At 47.4% G+C, this 20,855-nt stretch overlaps 1 protein-coding gene across 1 annotated transcript in view; it reads right to left on the reverse strand.

The window, feature by feature from the left end:
• LPP (LIM domain containing preferred translocation partner in lipoma) overlaps positions 1-20,855 on the reverse strand; it is a 656,183-nt gene that overhangs the window by 154,287 nt on the left and 481,041 nt on the right. The window contains exon 8 of the mRNA XM_078668172.1: positions 1,583-1,697. Within this exon, the coding sequence (XP_078524298.1) occupies positions 1,583-1,697 (115 nt within the window). The remainder of the gene's footprint in view (positions 1-1,582; positions 1,698-20,855) is intronic.

Here is a 20,855-nt window from a genome sequence, read left to right on the forward strand (position 1 = left end):
TTTGTATTCGGATGAATGAACCTGGCAAGCAGCTGATGCAGTAGAACCTCCCACACTGCAGATGACCAGAGGTTAAGGACAATTGTGTTGCGATGCATTAGGTAAAGGGCAGGTTTCGTATTGTATTGTATTGAGCATTTGTATAGCGCAAAGCGGTCACCCTACGGGTATCCTGGCGCTTGAACATATGACATGCTGAATGTTTAGAATATTAAAAGGCCATAAAAAAGGACCTGCACGAGTTACAAGAATGTGAAGTTAACTCACCTGGAGACCTGAATTAAACCCAAAATGAATCAAGATGATTGGTGTGCAAAAAAAAAAAACAGTGAAAGGATAAGGAGCCTGGGGCATCATAAGTGTGATTCCTATTAACCCTCAATACAACTCCGCTCTCTATTTTCTCATTACAGGTTCCTTCTGACATCAGAAAGGGCGTGTAATGAGAAAGCAGTGTCACTACTCACTTGCATCACAAGCCCACCCAAAGACACCGTAACACTTCTGTGGGAGTTTGCTGAACCGACTATTGTACAGTGGTACTGATTTTAAATGAGTCGCTGGATGCCTTCTTGGCAATAAAGCCCTTGGTTCAAGTTTAACTATAGTCTGGTTTCTCTGCTTCCAACCATAAAATTGCTAAAAAAGCAATTGCTGCAAAGGAAACGTCCTCTAACATTTAAACGTGATTGAGCTCAGCTATCCTACGAGTACCTCTTACACCGGTCTCAACACTCACCTTGACCCCCAAACCCTAACGCAGAGTTGTGCTGCAATACATATATTGTTAACCTTCAGTAAAGAGACCGGAAGTGTGCTCACAGTAACACTAAACACAAAATGGAAATAACTATTTAAATAAATAGATTCTGGCTTGGCATTATTCACAGAATCGGAACAGATTAAGAAACTGTTCAAGGCAGAGGCATATGAAAAACCCCAGCCGGGTGGCTATTTTTGCGTGTACTGCCCAGATGAGTTTTATTTAGGCCTGGGTGGTAAATTCCGTTCCGCTGGCGGAATTTGGGAAATTTGGGTAATTTCGCGTTCCGCAGAGAACATGAAATTGGCCAACATTCTGCGTTCCGCGACTTGGCGAAATGTTTTGCTTTTTCGCGTTCTCAAATGCGTGTTCACGAGATATTTTCCCCCGAGCACGCAAACAGATTGCGAACAGTAGAAAAGCATCGCAAACAAGCAATTCCGCCTGTTCGCAGAATTTCTGCGTGTTCGCTGAGATTTTTTACCATTTCGCGGAGATTTGCGTAACGAGATTACGCAAATTATGCCCATTCCTAGTTTTATTTCCGATTCCGCCACACACACAATTCAGGGTGAAGCCATTCTTTGTCTGATGAGATCCCCGGCCCATACAGTCCCCAGCAAACCCAAGCAGACGCAGTCAGAATGAGCCCAATGACAACCATTAGCCATTACCAGTATTACTGTCCTTATTGGGTACTCTACTATCATGCCTCAGGTACAGGCGGGATAGAGGCGGAGACGGGCATTTCCAGAAGGTCTTTGGCTAAAGCAAGATTACAGGCAGAAACGAATGCACTATTGTAGACTCCGCCCTTACCAAAGTAATCCTCGGAGGGAGGGTGCTCCATGTCAAACAGCATCTTCTTGGTCAGGCGTTCGAGCTCGTCCTCCGGTCGTGCTGCAGACGCAGGACCCGATGTTGGGTAGCCGCCCTTGAAGGAAGAAAAGAGGACATTATAGCCCCGTGAATGCAGCCCAGTGCCCAGAAGACCAAAACAATGCCTACTGCCCGGGTATGCAGCCCAGGAACCAGGTAACACAAAGCAAGGCCTACTGACCAATGCAAAGTCCCTTTAGATACTCAACAGAGCCTCAAACTTATTAATAGGCAACAAGACGCTGTTCTTAAGTATGCAAATTATTATAAATGCAATTTCAAATTTTACTTCAAACTGTGTCAGATTCCATCAGGCTGGTTCTGAGGGAGCAGGAAAGAGGTTTATCAAATACCCAAAATGATTGTCGAGTCTCTGACACAACAGGAAATGAGGAAGTCAAATGAAATTATGGAACAATATCTTCTTGACTGCGGGCAGGAGCTCGAACCAAGCAAAATTGAATATATATATTGAGTTCCATGTTTTATACAGACCACACGTCTTGGGTTATGACCCGCGTCAGGTCCAGGTGCTACAGGGGCCTTGCTTCTCATTACCCTCACTCAGCACACATGCTGACTCTGCACAAACCATCAAGCATCGACCTGCAGGCACACAGGGAGTGGACTGGAGTCTAGAGGGGTCTTCTCCCAGCACCACTCCAGACAAAAGCAAAACTCCTTGGCCCTTACTCCATGACAGCAGCAGCTACCTGTGTGGACACCGCACACTGCCAGGGAGTAACGGCCAGGTGGGTAGGAGAGAAGGCTGGGCAAGTGCTGGACAGACCCTTTCTGCCCAGTACTGTTCGCTGGTGGAGGGGTCACTCGGGACCAGCTGGTGTCCCATAACCACGGGTTATTCAAGATATCTCAAGGGAACCACAACGCAAAAAAGAGAACATCTTCTGGACAAGAGCTCACAACTTTTTTCAGGTAATAGTTGCGTGATCTGCAATCTCTCTCACACACCCTGAAAAAACGAGCACACAACACAAGCAGTATCGGTGCAACACAACAAACCATGTGTCGGAACCTTAAGCACATCACCCACCACCCTAAAGAGTCACACTACAACACTTCTACCGCACAACATTCATGGATGCCTATGATCACTTTGGGGTGCAGTGGAATGGTGGCTCAAGTATTTGAGGGGTCCACCGCACCCCAATTATTGTCTTAGCACCAAAGTTTTGAAAAAGACCTGTTTTACCTGCTGGCAATATGGCCAGTGCCCTCAATGTTATGCCACCGGTTCTGTTGGTGATGACTTCAGCTCATTGGCAGCCTTAATGCATAAGGGGCAATAGCCCTGGGCAGCAGACAGCTCTGCTGGTCTTTCCCCAATCGACTGGTCCACAAATGTAAATGTAGAAGAGACGTCACAGGGACCGCTATTCAAAACACAGCCCAGCTAAGGGAATGACCCCCCCCCCCCCTCTTCCCCCTTGACGCGGAGTAATCAGACAACCCTAGGGACAACATTCGGATGTAAATTTAGGCAACATTATTTAAATGCGCCTATTTTTGGGCACACACACAAGTCGCCCCTTTTAAGTCAACGTTTTGCAGTCTCTGTTATCAGCTTCACGAGTAATATCCTAAAGGGCTCTGATGTTACACTCTTACCTAGTCAAGCATCACTGAAACTTCAATTTGTTATGATCAGGGAATAATCAGTACTTTATCATAATTGCATCATTCCAAAATGTTTATGGGATCAACATTCTGTAGGTGTTAAAGTAAAATGCGGTCTAAAGGCACTTAAAATAAACAATTAACTTACAATCTTCCTAGTTGTGCTAAATATGCAGCCATTTTATGATTGTCATGAAAATATCGTCAATTCAGTTTTATTGCCCGGCAGCTTTGAGGTGTAGACCTCAAGTCCATTTAAAAGTAATAACCTGCTTGGATTACACAAGTCTTGCATCCACGTGGTGCTGCTTCCCGCACCCGCGTGGTGCTGCTTCCCACACCCGCGTGGTGCTGCTTCCCACACCCGCGTGGTGCTGCTTCCCACACCCGCGTGGTGCTGCTTCCCACACCCGCGTGGTGCTGCTTCCCACACCCGCGTGGTGCTGCTTCCCACACCCGCGTGGTGCTGCTTCCCACACCCGCGTGGTGCTTCCTAAATCCACGCACTCCAGTCACACTCACTTGTGGAACAATTAAAGCATGCATCCAGTGCTTGGCCAATGGCAGTCAACAAGAAGTCAAGCAACAGAAGAGCAGCACAGTGTGGTATTTAAGTGCTTCTCTTCTCACGAAAAACAATGTAAGGAGGGCATGAGAACAACATGATTGATTTGCCTTCTCGTAAAAGTAACTGCAAATAAAAAGAAGCATCAAGCAGAAAGAACCTCAATCAGACACGAGCTGAAAAGGAAAGCAAGCAAAACAAAACAAAAGCATCAAGCATATCCTTCTCCACACCGTTTGGAGGACCAGTGAGAGGTTAGCATCGTGCTGTTCGATAGAAGCGTGATGAGTCTCCTTCGCACTATGAGATCAGAAGTGTGGGGGTCTGTAGGAGAGCAGTGCGGACTGATCCAAACCCGTGCTGCTGAGTTCCCACAAATCAGCAAGGAGATGCTGGACATAAATTTAAGCCTCCAGGCGAGAATTGCTTTTTACATTAAGGACTGAATAAAAACAATCTTTTCCATCATCGAACGTTGCACGTTACGACTTACTCGTCTCGCTCGCCACCGGCTACCTTTCCAATCTAGGTTACAGTCTGGATTCTCTGCGCAGTCGTCAAGTGTAATTATGGTCTGGCACGTCAATGTCCATGTTGTTCGATTATTCTCAACACCAAGATCTGCTGCATATGTTCCACGTCTGTCACGTCTTCTCACTCGCCATATGCTCCTTATGCCTTAGTACGCCGACGCTTCGGAATGATAGCCATGTATTCGAACATGGTGTCCTCAGCCCAACGGGGCTCTCTTCGTACTCACTGTTGCCTAAGCAGTAGATACATTAAATCAACTGGGGTCACATTTGAGTGGTTTATGTCTTCGAATCCAGTGTCCCTTTTAGTGTTCCTCTCCCCACCAACCTCAGCCAAGCACGAAAAGAACGGAGTACGCGAAGGCACTGCCATCGATAGAGAGCGGAAATCAAGATCACTGTGATGGGGTTGTCTCATGGCCAAACAAAACTATGTGGCAAAAGAATTTGATGGCCGTCCACTCCAAGGTCACAATGCATGGTTTAGATGTCATTGAACTTAAAGGTGATGTGGTGACGCAGGCATATAAAGCAATCGCTACACAATGCAAGGAATTAATACGCGTCTAGACTAATACTGCCGTCATCATGCTAATCTGATAGTTGACTCCACAACGGACCTTCTCCCAGACATACTCCAAAGACCATACCCTGAGTGGCAAACAGGAAGGAAGGAGCCAAGCTGGCACCTTCTTGCGGATGCCGTTGTGTTAATGGTAGTAAGTTGGCTCTGAAGCGCGGGTACCATGTGAAGTCTCCAGTCCTTGGAAAGTGGGTAAAGCGCCAATCCGCACCAAAACTCTGCATAGAAGCCCATGTGCAAGTCTGCAAAGCAAAATCAGAAGGTAGAATCCGTAACAGCAGGGGAAAGAGGACTCCCTCACACCTTGCTCCATTAGATGCCGGCAACTGCAGCACAAGTCCCCCACATCCATATTAGCAATGGCATGGAAAGTGGGACACAATTTCAAATTAAAAAAACCTGGAGAAGGAAAGGCCTTGGGTCATGAGAATCTTTACTGGAAGTAACCACATTTGAGCCATTCCTCCTTGGCTGTATACAAAAATAAACAAAGGGCTTTATGTACAAGGGGCAAGTAGGAGATTAATATGGTACACTTTTATAGTCCTCTGCCAACACAAAAACATAAGGCCATTTTCAGTTTTTAGAATTCTTGTGGTTGACCAAGTCATGAGCAGCACAATCTCTGACTCCCCACACAGTGTGAAGTGCACTGTGAGTATACGCCCTGGTCCATTCAAGCTTCGACATGGATCTCGAAGACCGAGGTCTGGACTAATGAAAGATTCTTCCGCGTGACCATGTCAGAGTCTTTAGGATATCGGAGTCACCATCAGCCTACCCCAGAGAAGACTGGGAATGTGCAAAGGCCAGGACTGCCGTATTATCACACTTAACACTCCGTTTGTTCTCTTTGCATCACATTTCATCCGCAGACTAATTCTTCGAACGAGGACTTCTGCTTCCCGCTGCGCCTACCTTTGGTCCTCCCAGGGGTGATCTTGATCAGGATTACTCTCATGTTCTGGAGGATTTAGGGATCCTTTTGTCTCTGGACAGGTCTTCTGAACTGCAGCAGATTACAATCGGTCATATTGGTTTGGCAACCTTGGAGGGATTGTGATCAGTAGTACAGAGCCTTCTGATATTCTAGGATTCCCATGGGCCATAGGGCGGAGTATCGTTTCACTGAAGTACCTTTGCTGAGCACTATCCTTGCAGTATACTTGTCGCAGAGAACAAGAGTAAACGGACCAGTGTGTGGGAGCCGACAAACGGGTTCAATGGTGATCGATGGTGCCAGAGCCTATCCAGTACTCCTTCACCACTGTTGTGTCGCTGCTAGATTTCGCTCGCTCATAAGTTCAGTCTTCAGGAGTTTTCAGAGGCCTGGGTGATTAGGTTCCACTCGCAGTCCACCGTTCAAGGCACTGTGGATGCCCAGTCCTCTGCCGCCATGCTTCTCTGCCCTGAAGCGGTTTAAAGATCCTATGCAAGTTTGACAAAGGATGCTTTTTACCACACACTATACCACTATCCTTGAACATAAGGACTGCGGCTCATTTACTGCGTATCCTTCCAAGGACCACCTAAAATAGTTTACTCGCTGGCGCCTGGGCGGGTCTCATAAGGTCTCCGTGAGCACGTCCCCTGCCATCTGGCCCAAAAGTGTTGGTCAAGTCAACGAATCAGAAGTGTCAAAAGTGTCATTCTAAAGGAGTCAGTTTTTATACAGCCAGATGGCAATCCTAGGACAGCACAAGGAGTGGTCTTGTGACCTAACATTTAACCCATATGAAGCACAAAAACACAAAATTGGCCATCAGGAGAAGGACTGCATCCAACAAACGCTCGAGAGCATGGAAAATGCCTTCCTTCAATCCAGGGAGGTTTCGGATGTCAACAGTGTACAACAAGCGGCTTCTACTTTCTAGCATTAGCCAAGATTTAGGCCATGTGACAAAAATAATATGTGAAAATCTGTTTTTAATGTAGGTTACCAGCTGCGTGACCTCAAAAACAGGAAGTCTTGTGGTCTGCATCAGTGGACGGCAGTTGAAGAATGCCTCGAAGAGAGGAAAACAGCGAGCAATTTACATTTTGAACCAAGAAGTGTGAGATTCTGGAACAAACAAATAAAACCACATCAGTTGCCTGCGGGACATCTTTCTGTAGTGTTCCCATACACTGAAGAGCAGCCTGGGCGAGAGGAGAGGGAGAGAGACTTTGAGCTCCTTTTGAGTGGTCACACTGCCGGAGAGGACCACGTCCCAGTCTCAAAGGAGCAGGGACAGTAATTGTCGGGATACAACAGCAGTACTGAAGTCTGGAACATTAAATTGCTTGTGCATTCCTTAAACTGAGATGACTGTACAGTCCTTTCCCAGAAAAATGTAATCCAAAAGGAACAGTATTGATTCTGGATTGAAAAAAACTCATACATTTGCCGCCCAGGACACTGCTGGGCATTGATACCTACTGAAGGGTAATGAAGAGTGAAATCTGAGCAGGAGATAGTTAAACCAGTACAAAAAAAGTGATGAAACAGAATATGCCATGTTTGAGTATCTTCAGACACCATCGATGTAGGCGCCCATGTTCTGGGTTTTGGAAGCAGCCACTCGCAATGAGAAACCTGACCTCCCCACATCGAGAATCTCACCGGGAGGTTTATTTTCCACACTCGCGACTGGCAACTTGATGTTGCTGGTCGCGAACGAGGAAAAAGTTTTGCCGGGATGTTGATTTTGCTCGCTCGCGGTCGCCAACTTGCAGTTGAGGACCGCGAGCAAGGAAAAAATGCCTGCTACGCTATGCGTTTTTGCACTGTGCTACATGCAATTCGTGGAGTGCGCGGTAGCGCATACTACGCACACTCCACGAGCGTAGAGTAGTACTACGCCCAGGGTTATTGAAAAACCCATAACTGTCGCTAAAATGATAATTCTTCTCACTGATCTCTCATCCATAGTATTGTGCAGCCCCCAGGCTGCAGCTCAGGGGTCTGCACAGTACTGCCGTAGAGGCCATTACGAGCAGCGCTACAGCTCCATGTCCATCGGTCATCGAATGGGATACTCGCCGACATGAAGAATACAAAGCAGGTCTATTTTAACGTGCCCACTGGCACGCCATGTATAATGCTCCTGCAAGGATTTTGCACATTTTGTGCTCCACTGTGACTGTTTAGTGCCCATCTAAACCCTGACGTCTGGCCTTATTTTTATACCCTTCTGCTCTTCGACCCTTTCTGGGATTTTCTCAGCGACCACCACGAGTGTTTTAGGTCAGTGTCTTTCACCCATTCAGACTTCTCCTGTCCGAGACATTGGCCCCTGCCCTGACCCATGGCCCATCTTATTTTGAGACTTGTATCCACAGCTGATCATTTGAGGCATTCCCCTTTCTTTATTGTTCCGGAAAGGTTCATAAAGGGTTTTCTAGATGAGGCACAAAAAGAAAAGACAAACCACAGTCGGCAATATACATATAAGAAGTACTTGTCTGAGATGTGATAACCACAATGAAGAAAACCATACACCAGAACTGCTCAACAACTACTTCAACATTCGCACAAGATGACCTACGTTTCCCATAGACACAACCTACATCAACAGGATTCATCGAGCTCGTCGCCTGACTCTCCGTCTGTAATCCGGTTCTAAAGCCTTTGCCCTGATGCTGCATTGTTACATGCTTCCTTGACTGTTTGACCACATTATGCTGTATTGTTCTATAATATTTTCTCTACCACTTTTTTTACCACAATTCTACCTCTAGGAAACGTATTCACTTAACCTGTAAGGCGCTCCGATACCTTCGGGTCTAGCTAGCGCTATGTAAAACTCAAAAATAAATAAAATAGTTGAACATCATGTGTAATGTTGACACAGTGGGTATGGACCACCAAAGTGGATGGGGAGGAAGGGCATGACGGGGTATGGGAAGTTGTGTCGCAGATTTTCTGGGTGATATTGAGGGGACGCGGGAGTTTATTGTGGGGTGCGAGTGCTTCCTAGTTCAGTCACCCAAGCCCACTAGGTGTGATACAACATGCGGTCGGTGGATCTTCAATCTAACAGAATAACCTTCATTGCCAATATTAATAGGATAAGAAATGCAAGATCCAGGATCATTGTATCCAAACCAGAGGAAAGCGGTGCGGGCCAAAGGTTACTGTTTGGAAATCGAAGGTTACATTTATCATAAATAAGATGTTGAGCTGTTTCGTGATTTTGTTCCTAAAACATCTCGAGAAATGTATTTTGAAAAAGTTTCCACAGGCCACTACAGGACCAGTGGCATCCCAGCATCCCCTTTCTGACAGAATCCCATGAGACACCCCGGAGACTTGATTCAAATAAGACGGGTAGCCGGGGTGGGTCTATGGAGCAACCTAGTTTCCACAACGAGGTTTCTCATTAGATTTCCTGTTTTTGCAGACATGCCACCTGTCCACTTGACAGGTTTGCAGAGCACTGATCACTGCTAGACTGCGGTTCTCCCAGGGTTGCATGAATTTACCGACCCCATCCAAAGGCTCAGAGACTCTTGGCCCTTCGCCTACCTCTTCTGGCTCTGGGGCCCTCACGGTGGCTCTGTGGGTAGTTGCAGCTCGTTTGATTGGTCCGCAATGCATTTTATAGCCTGTGGACAGCAGAGCAAGGTATTCGGGACCTTTAAGAGAGTATTTAGTTGGGAGTGATCGCCTTCAGTCACTGTTTCAATTTGGGATGTAAAAAAAAAATTAGGGAACTGAATTTGATAAGCAGTCATGAGGCTTTAATGCCAGCCAAAGCCTTTTTGAACAAGCGGATAGTCCTTAACCTCTTCCGTGCTCATGACGAGGTCAGCTCGTCATGAGCCGTGGAACCCTCACACCTGGGGATAATTCTTCTGCTGTGCTGAGCGTTCCACGCAAACGGGTGTGGTCATGACGAGCTCAGCTCATCATGAGCACACGAGAGTCGTGCCTCATGACGAGCTGACCTCGTCATGAGCACCGGGGCGCTGTGCGCTCCCCCAGCACAGCGGGGGAATATGCCCTGCACGGAAGGGGTTAAGTTGTTGACATAAACAAATATATATATATAACGGAAACTGGCACCTCGTGCAACTTTTTTACTGGGTTGACTCACCCTGTTGCAATCTGCAGAGTGCAGGGTATCTGCATTTTTGTGCAAATTGTGTCCACCTTGGACTTGAGAACTTATCTATTACTGTCTGACAAGTGTACTGCTTGAATCCAAGGTGTACTCTACTGCATTTTTCATTAAATATTTTCAGATGAACTTATTGATACATTTATTACTATTGTGATGTTGCTAAGTCCTGCTACGTGGGGAGGGGCTGCAGCTGCTATTTGGAATGAAGCTCATATAAAACACACAGTGTTGTTGTAGTGAGGTGGTTTACCCCATGCTTTTTTTATTATGGATCCAGGAATACAAAAGAGACGGAGCTTCTTCCTTCTGGGCTCAGTATCAGAGCTGCACCAGTGTCTGGTGGCAGAGGATAGTTGCGGGATTTACGGGAGTCGGGTTACAGAGGTCCGCTGCCTTTTGGTCAGACACCAATGTCAGACACATTCACCAACACAAATGAGCACTGGCAGAGCAAATGTATAAAAAGAAGCAATGTACCGAATAATTAAGTCAGAATCCCAAGTCACCAGGAGGAAAGCACCTTGCTGTTTCTGAATATTGATCCAGTGCTTGTGGCAGAGCAAGGAAGAGGATTAAAATCAACTGCACCGACCGTAAGGGGGAAACCCATTTCCAACCTTTTCAATGTTTTTTTTAAAACTATTTACACCGGCTCATTCACTGCAGAAAATATTTTAACCAGGACGCAAACTTCTTGCTGAAGGCTAGTTTAGCTATTCCAGTAGCCAAGGCACCAGTGGTGATATGTTCCCTGGGGGCAGACATCGGACTAACATTTTCACCTTGAGCAAAGTGGTCAGCTCAATGCGAGTGATGAGATACGATTTGATAAACTTATCTCCTGGTCTCTGTGCCCCATCTATTTCATAAATTTACCAAATAACACAGGGTACACAGACATCACTGCTTACATTCTGATCAAAACTTGGTATGTAGGGAGGTGATCAATGGAGGTCTTGGTGGACGGGCTCTGAAGAGACTTGGATCTAATGGAGCAAGGAGCGGACAAAGGAACTGTGGACTATTACTAATTTGAGTACATTTATTAAATGTCTTTAGACCCTAAATCTGACCATTATATTATCTAAAGTGTTTATTCACTGATCTGAAACTGTCTGAATGTCTCAGTGTTTTTTTAAGCCGTGCAAGGATTCCACACAGCTGCAGGTAACTCCTAAGAAATGTAATCCAGAGCTCTGAAGATTCATAGCGCCGCCTCCCACACCTGAACATCCACTGTCGATACAACTGATGGTTTATTAATGAGGTCATAGAACTCGCTCCTTGACCAGGACATCAACTAAGGCGCTCAACACCGAAACGTAAGAGTTAAAGGATTTACTGAGCGACCAGTCTTCACCTACTCGTGTGATCAGCATGACAGGAAGTCTATGTTTGACCTACTTTCTTCCAAGTACCACAAAAGAAAGTGTGTCAATAAACCCATTTTTACTTATTTCAGCCAGGGAAAATTTGAAGTTTCTAAATACACAGGCAACAACTTTCGCTCTCAGATCTAGTGAGGGCCTGAAATGAGTCAGTGCAGCAGAGTGAGGTTTAGTTGTGGTCTGCTTTCGGACGGGTCGCATCTCTCAAAGATAGAATGTGAAACCAACTACTTTTGTGCAGGCTCAATCTAACATTTTTATGTTAGATTTTTGACACTGTCCCAACCAAGTTCCAGAGGCGTGCTGAGCCTTTTAAGAATGGACGATGCAAACATTCACCCCCAGTCGCAAAGATCTGGGTTAAATCAATCATTCTTTTGCTCACCACACCACCCCAGTTTGGACCCAGCCATATGCAAATCAGTCTTGACCCGGTCCTGGATAGATGGATGGACGAACTGATTGACAGAGAGGCCTCAGAAGGTAAAGGTGCAGGTGTCTTCCCGATGTCTCTCCATCCACCTGGCTAATGCTGTATCACAACTTCTTTCTGGAATGACGGCATAAAGTTAACCCACGCGGCGCTTGGTCGGACATGGAAGGGAGGAGGACGCACCGACTCTTGCTAGATATAAGTGGCCGCTGCGCTTGCCTGGTTTAACCCACCCACATCCTCACCGCCAGGTACTTGAAGGTGGCTCTTTAGTTCCAGAGGCAGGTTGAGGCCGCGCCTTCAGACCCGCCATCACTTCTTTATGTTTATTTATTTATTTATTTTATTTATTTATGGTCTTGTATCGCGCCTGAATAGACCCCCGAAGGGGTATCTCCGTGCTTTTGTCTGGTGGAAGAGCATAGGATGTACAGATGCGAGCTCAGAAGTGACTAAGTGGGGGTGGTAGAAATTAACTATTGGTGAAAAGATGGGTTTTGAGGGTTTTCCGGAAAGACTGATGATTGGTGATTTGTTTCAGTGTCTGGGGGAGAGAGTTCCAGAGTGCTGGGCCTGTGTGTGCCAAGGCTCGGCCTCCCTGTCTAGATTTTTTTATTCTGGGCACTTGCAACAACTGAAGGTTGCTTGAGCGTAGTGATCGCCTAGGGACATAGGGTTGAAAGATTGTAGTCAGGTATTTTGGCCCCATTCCAATCAGGCATTTGTGAATGGAGCAAAGACTTTTAACTGAGCGCGTTGCCGCACAGGGAGCCAGTGTAGTTCTATAAGCAGAGGTCGGGAGGGAGTTCTAGGTGGAGCATTTAGAACTAACCTCGCCGCCGTATTTTGGACTACTTGCAGTTTGGTAAATTGGCCTTCGTTGGATGATAGGAGGAGGCCATTGCAGTAGTCCAATCTGCTTATGACTAAAGCCTGAACTAGGGTCTTTCTATGCGTGTCTGGGAGGTATGGGAACACTCTTCTCAGAAGTCCCATCGCCCGGAAACATGTACTGGCAACTTGGTTAACATGATCTTTGAATGTTAGGGCTTGATCGAATAGTACCCCCAAGTTTTTCACAGTCTGTTTCGGGGTGGGAACAGGCCCTAATTCTAGAGGCCACCACTCATCAGACCATAGTTTCCCCGCCTCCCCAAACAGCAATACCTCAGTTTTGCCCACATTACATTGAAGGCAGTTCTTAGCCATCCACTCTGATACTGCCCTCATTCCATCTGCAAAGGATTGTTTTAAGGCAGGTGTAAAGGTTTTAAAAGGGAACAGGATTTGGGTGTCATCGGCGTATGACACCGGGGTGAACCCAAAGGACATCACTAAGTCGGCCAGGGGGGCCACGTATACATTAAATAATGTTGGGCTTAGGCATGAGCCCTGTGGCACTCCCCTGGTGAGCTCTCTAGAGATGGATTTATGGGAGCCCAACCAGACTTCCTGAGAGCGACCAGAGAGAAAGCTCTCCACCCAGGACAGCACCGTACCCCCTAGTCCCACCTCCTTTAGACGACTGAGAAGCACCTCATGAGATACCGTATCAAAGGCAGCGGATAGGTCCAACAGCACCAGAATCATAGACCCCCCGTCATCCAGTGTCATCCTGATGTTATTGGTCACTGCCTGGAGGGCTGATTCGGTGCTGTGGTTAGGCCTGAACCCAGATTGAGATTGGTCCAGGCCATCCGTTGCCTCGATGTAGTTTGAGAGGTGGGTATTGACGTGCTTCTCAGTCATCTTCCCTATGTGTGGTAGGAGGGAAATGGGCCGCAGGTTGGGGAGGTCTGTCCAGGGAGAGGCCGACTTTTTCCTTATAGGGTTCACCACCGCGACCTTCCATTCCCTTGGGACCTGACCTACCGCCAGTGAGATGTTCATCACAGACTGTATAGCAGGTCCCAAGAGGGTGATAAGGGGGGGGGGAGCATTTTAGCTGGAAGGAGGTCGTTCGGAGACCCAGTTTTTATATGGTTGATGAGAGGTGGTAAATCAAGATACCTAACTGGTGGGAAAGAGAGTAGTGAATTATTATTTGTGTTCTGATTTGACAGACCTGTAGGGAGAGGGAATATGATTCCAGCACCATTAGATGCTAGGATTTTATTATAAATGAGGTTGATTTTGTCCTCAAAGAATATGGAGATCTCATTGCATAGAACTTGGGAAAATTCGTCAGGGCTCTCACTAGCTGTGGGTTTTACAAAACTCTGTAATATTTTGAACAGCTCCTTTGGACAATTACCAGCCTCTGCTAATTGTAAGGAAAGACCGTTCTTCCTAGCTTGCTTAATGTTTTTATAGTATGTTAACTGGGCCTTTTGGTAGATTGTCCTTTTTTCTTCAGTTTTTGATTTCCTCCATACTTTTTCTAAACGCCTGCATTTCTGTTTCTCTTTCCTAAGATCTGGTGAATACCATTTTTCTTGCTTAGTTGAGGGATATTGCTTGTGAGGTTTAAGTGGGGCCAGAATGTCGATGGCTAAGTTTAGCGATTTGTTGAGTTTCCCTAAAGCAGTATCAGCTGTGTCATCATCGGTGAATATAGGTTGTATCCATTTGTCCCGCAAATTATCCACTGATATTTTATGCCATTGACGGCGCAGTATTGGCTGGGCACGTTTTTTTTGCATAGGTTTTGTTGGACCAGTGAGGAGGAAAAACTATCAGATAGTGATCAGACCAGAGGATTTCTTTGGCCGGGAGGCAGTGTACTTTTGAACAGTTGGAAAATATTAAATCAAGGGTATGGCCACCTGTATGGGTTGTACCTGTATTTATTATTTCTAGCCCTAGGGTGGACAGATCTGATTTAAGTGAAATTGTTTCCGGGTGTGCTGGTTTATCCAAATGTACATTAAAATCTCCGAGGAGGATAAAGTCCTCTTTAGCTTTAAAGTGGGGGGCTAAGAACTCCAGCAAGGATAGGGCAAAATCTGGTTTGGAACCTGGAGGGCGATATACCAGAGCGCCTTTCCAGTGGATGTGACCCTCCAATTTGATTTTGAAGATCATTATTTCCAAGTAGGGACTTAACCTTTGATCTAGGATGGTTACATTAAATGCGTCCTTATATATGATGGCTAAGCCACCACCTGTTTTATTTGGTCGGTCGAGGTGAATTATTTTATAGCCTGAAGGGACCCCTAGAGTAATGGCAGTAACTGTGTGGGGTTTCATCCATGTCTTGGTGAGATAACAAATGTCAGGCTGCATGGTGTTGATAAGATCCCATAACTCTGTTTGATGTTTGGGGAGGGACCGGACATTTAGAAGGAAGCAATTTAATCCCTGGTTTTTGGGAGCATTGTTAATAGTGCTCATCCTGGCGGGTAGGGATTGAAAGCGGCATGTCAGGCATGAGAAGCCACCCTCAATTTGTAAGCAGGGAATGTGTGTGCCGCAGCTTTCTCTGAGTTGTAAATCGAGAAGAGATTTGGCAGAGTATGTTATACTCCTAATACCTGTGGTGCCTGCGTGTTTTGTTGATGGAACCATAGCCTCTATGCCTCGTCCTGTCGCGGACGGGCGCAGATGGGCAGCTCTTTGGCTGGTCTTCGGCGTCGCTTCGGCGCCGCTGCGCGCTAGAAGGGGGCGATGGCTAAATAGGCAAGCAAAACGCAGCCACTAGAGCGCTAAGCGCTCAGGAAGTGCCCCAACAGGAAGTGCCTGGCTCTCCCTGACCCGCCCTCCGCGCAACGGTATTGGCTACCGCGTCGGACCAGGGCGGGCAGGAGGCAAAGACGAGCACAGGCTTCCCTCAAGTAAAAGTTTCCTCCCCCTTGTAATGTTCTGCCTCTTTCTGACGTTTCACCACCTCAGAGCACAGGCACAGCACGGCTGTGTGTCTGTCCAGTCTCACCTCCTTATTTCAAGCACCTGCCTCCTCCAAGGTTCCTGGCTCACGGCCTCTTCTCTCTGGGACGAAGTCTCTGATTTGATCCCTAAAAGCTGCTTTCCTGCTGCAATCTCTACAGAAGCCATGGTTCCCTGACCCTTCAGGGATACGACGGCCATCAAGACGGCCATCACCACTACCTCTTAATCTTACTGAATTGCTGTTTCCTCTGTGTCATCCTTCTAGGGGCAATGCCCCCCACCCCCCAATTCCATCAGCTTCAGCAAACTACAGGCTGGCCCCATCTCAAGCCTTGGACCTTACAGCTGCCCTAAGCGAACTGAACCTGGTACAAGTAGTGAATTCATCAACTCACATTCAAGGCCACATTTTGGATCAAATCTTCACTTCGAAACTTCCGGTGCAGAATTTGAGCATTGTCCCGTGCGGGTGGTCAGACCATCATCTGATCTGCTTTTTGGTAACTAGGCCAAAGGAGATAAGCCTTCCAAGGGGACCGGCGATCTCATTTAGGAACTGGGCTGGGGTTAACCTTACGCAGTTCTGTGAGGACCTGGGTAAATCTGTACCGGCTCCTATGGTTATGAGCATAATGTTTTCAACTGGCTGAAGGGGGCTAGCAACACCCACGCCCCTAGTCATAGCTCCAACAAGACGAGAAGCCGTGAGGCCAAAAAATGGTTCTCGGCAGATCTGAGAATGGCAAAACTCAACTTCCAACGTGCAGAAAGGAAATGGTAGTTGGAATACTCGCCAGCTCTGAGAACCAGATATCTCCAACAACTCAAAATGTATAAGTCATTCGTAAGGCAAAGTAAGCTACTTCATGAGCAAAATCTTGAAGACACCCAATAAATCCAAGAAGATGTTTAGGATTGTTAATGAACTATCCAATCTAGACAGGGCGACTCCCTGTCACACCCTCACAGAGTTTTTGTGACACTTTAAATGCCTTTTTTGAGAATAAGATTGCAGCAATAAAAAAAGAGCATCCCCTTGGGCTCGTCTGCTACCTACTTACTCACTGCCAGGTGACATGAATAGCAATACACTCTCGCATCTCCCTAACGTTTCGCAAGACAATCTTATGGAGTTAACCATGAAAGTCAAGTCAGGATCGCCTAACGACTTCGGTCCCCCGAGGGTCTGTAGAGAGGTAGCATCCTCTCGCGGAGACAGTCTCCTACAATGTCTTAATTCTGCTATTGACTTGGGACTGGTAGCTAAAGCTTTAAAAAAAGCAGTTATCATACCCCTTCTGAAGAAAGTGGGGGAAGACCCCTCAGATATTAAGAACTTTCGTCCAGCGCCCCTACTCCCGTATTTAGCTAAAATCTTAAAAACCCATGTTGCTTACCATCTCTGTGCTTTATTAGAAAAGTTGGAGTTTCTGGACCCGTGTCAGGCGGGGTTTCGACCATTACACTCCACTGAAGCAGTGGTCACGTTAGTGTTGGACGAATTGCGAAGCAAAGTGGATAGGGGAACACACAAGCTCGGGTGCTACTAGACCTGTCGGCGGCCTTTGACACGGTGGACCAAACTTTGTTGGTTGACCGTGTCTGTGCCGCGGGGTTACGGGCTGCAGCGTTGAAATGGATAATATTGTTCCTGAAGGATAGATCCCAAATCAGTTAGACTCTTCCCTTATTCCTCTAAAGAGGTTAAGGTGAGCTGTGGAGTGCCCCAGGGGTCTTCTCTTCCCCCCACTTACTCAATATCTATATTCAACATTTGGTCAGAATCTTTAAGATGATGGGAGTGAACGTCTTCAATTACGCGGACGATATGCAACTGCTGTTTGCGATCAATGACAGCGATGCAGCTAGACTGCACTTTCAAAACCCCGCGCCATTCATCCGGGGATGGATGAATGATAACCATCTGAAACTTAACTCGGATAAAACCGAGCTGGTCCTCACCAAGAATAGAACGGCCTGTTGGAACCCTGTGTGGTGGCCAAGTGAGATGGGTTCTCCTCCCACTCCGAAAAGGGCAGTAAAAAGCTTGGGATGCTCATTGACGAGGATCTATCATGTAAACAGCAGGTCAGTGCAGTGACCTCGGCCTGTTTCCTGCAACTGCGTTGGATAAAAAAAGATTAGGCAATTCCTTATGAGGGAGGCCCTGATCCAAGTTATCTTGGCTTTGGTTATGTCCAGAATTGATTACGCAAACTCTCTCGATCTGGACCTCCTGAAATCCCTCTTGTGTTCGCTTCAGTTAATCCAAAACCAGGCTGCAAGGCCGATAGAGCCCCCTCTGGGCAGGTGAACTATCACACGGGTGACAAAGGACCTCCACTGGCTGCTGGTGGCGCAAAGATGTAGATTTAAGGCTTGCTGCATGGCTTTCAAGGCGCTACATTTGAGGTGCCCGGGCTTCGTGAAAGCTCGTATTGTAAAATATCATCCGACATGAGAACTGCGATCAAGCCACCTACACTACCTGGTCACCCCCTCCTATACGAAACTCGGGATTGGAGGCTGCAGGTTCTCTGTCACGGTTCCACGTGCTTGGAACACACTTCCCTTGGAAATCAGGCAGTCCTCTGTCTACACCAAATGTAGGCAATTCCTGAAGACTTGGTTGTTTATACAGGCTTACCTGTAGTAAGGACTTATGACATCTCATTACCTAGCGCCAAGAGATCTCCCCGGTGATCGTGCGCTCTATCAATAACCAATAACATAACCTCTCCCTGTACCAAGGGTCTGCCAGGACCCTCGATGGCCACTTGTAAGGTGGATTTGAAAAGCGCTGCTCCTCAGCCGTGAGGGTCTCCAGGCGCTGCACCTCAGTGAAGAACAGCCCTGCAGGCCAGAGACCCCGCTCAGGTTGTTTCTTCATATGGGAACGGACATTTTCCTTCTGATAGAGGGTAAGGGCTCATTCCTTAGCGCCTTGGTTCTGTATCGCACTCCGGTTAGCGATGGCTTGGATTGAACCGGAGGCCTCTAGTCCAGTCCCATCAACACACCGGAAAGACATCCAGGCTCCTGCGACAGGGGTCGTCGCTTGTACCTGATGGCACCGACCTTTACTCCACACGTGAGGTCCATCTGAGAGTAGAAAGTTAGCGCGTGCCTATTTTATAAACTATTCAGTCTTGGAGACGGAGGAATGGGCGGTGTCAGAAGACAGAGGAACGGGCGTTGTCTGAAACAGCAGGAGATGGACCCTTGAAACCCCCCTGTCCTGCGGCTCAGCTGCCCCGAACCAGCACAGACGCGTGCAACCCATGTAAGCTCTTGACAGTGGTCGCTTTTTTATCCAATCATAAACCAGTAGCAGTGATTTGTACCGTGGGTGTAATGTATGTTCAGACACAAGGCCACGCTGCTGCTCAATGGGGTCCTCTTGACTGGCTTGTTATAATCCACAGGTCTCCCCAAAATGTCCCCAGGAATGCGAGCCATGCCACTCGGCTCATTCATGCTCCAAAATGACTGTCCGAGGCGCTACATGCACACAACTCCCGAGTTGGCGCTATCAGGACAAGGAGGTCAGAACCACACCCGGACACAAAAGATGGCAGCAGGCGTCTGCACATCGATCCAAGCCCCGCCCTCTAGGACCTGCCCCAGGCCCCCTCACCCTCGGGCCAGAGGCGCTGCCCTGGGGTAGGCCAGAGCCCGTCTGAAGGCCACCTTACTCCTGCGTTCTGCCAAATATAGGGTTCCAGTAGGCAGGGCTTTAAGGGGGAAAAAAACTGGGGGTGATCTAAAAGGGGCGTGGCACATTTCTTATAGGGGTGTGGCCTATCCGGGTAGGGGCCTGGTCTAAATCAAGATAACTAGCATTGTGTGCTTAAGAAAATCATGAAGTCGCATCCAGCAAAGGATAATAAAATAGGCAAAAAAGTATATTTATTAAGTATAAGCCATAAAATACCAAATACTTTTACTAGAATTTAAAAACCATCTTCACTAAAGGATGTGTTATTAAATTCTGAGTTCAGGCACAACTAGAGCCAAATTTCGGGAGGGGGGGCTGAATCTTTAAGCAATAGTCAGAGTGGAGCTGCAGGGGCTCTTAGAAGGGGTGAGACAACAACAATTCTTCACGAATATGCAAATGGTCTTTTAAAGACCTGTGAAGTGCTCGAGTGTGTGCCCGGGAAGCGTCTCATCCCGGGCTGCCACACACAACGGGGGGGCTGAAGCCCTTTGAGTCCAATGGGTGTTGCTCACCTGAGTTCAGGGATACCAGATTCCATATGTCTATCTTGCCGTTATGGGAAGAAATGCAGGTAAACATGTCACACAGCATTCCCCATGTTATCCTATGGGCAAGATAGCCTTTCAATAGTGAAAAACGAAATTGGCAGTATTTCACTATCAAGACATGTTACCAACACTAGTAACACCAAACAAAAACCGGGACGTCTGGTCACCCTACCTTTGAGGCCCGAAAATAGAGCCCCCTAGAGCCCCTTTTAGAGGCCCTCCAAAAAAAAAATGGGGGGGCTCAGTCCCCCACAGACCCCACCACTTAAAGCCCTGCCAGTAGGGTTCCTCACTGGCCGTCCTTAACTCCCTGCCACGAGCAGGGCTTCGGCGCCATTCTAGCGGCCAGTTAAGTCTACTAGAACTGTCTAAGCGCTCATCTTTCTTCTGCGCCCTCAAGCGCTCCGAGGTAGACGACAGTGCCACGCAGGCGCTACAGCAGACCGTAAATAAACTCCAATTAACAGAATGGTAATTTCAAGGCACCTTAAGCTCTGAGCAATCCTCGTCTTTGTGAAATGACAGCGTACATAGCGCACACAGACACCGTTTACTGCCAGCCACCACAAAGAGCCCGATTGCAGAGCAGAGCCGGTGGGCGTGGGTGAAAATCACCTCCATTGTGCGCTGTGGACGGAGTGTACCGGCCCCGCCGGCCCATGACGCCTCCAGGACTGCGCGCTGACGAACGCGTAAAATGCTTTGAAACGACTGCGGTGTAAAGCATCCCGCACAAAACAAATACAAGCCGTTCACAAAAACCAAAGGAGGGCGACTCTTGGAAACAGTAAAGGAGGCTGAAGCCATCAGCTTGCTCACTAATGACTAGCGCCCCAAGCGCCTTGCGAGGCGCTGCGTGGATGAGCTGTTT

This window comes from Lissotriton helveticus, chromosome 11 (assembly GCF_964261635.1).
Source record: "Lissotriton helveticus chromosome 11, aLisHel1.1, whole genome shotgun sequence".
NCBI classification, from domain to species: Eukaryota; Metazoa; Chordata; class Amphibia; order Caudata; family Salamandridae; genus Lissotriton; species Lissotriton helveticus.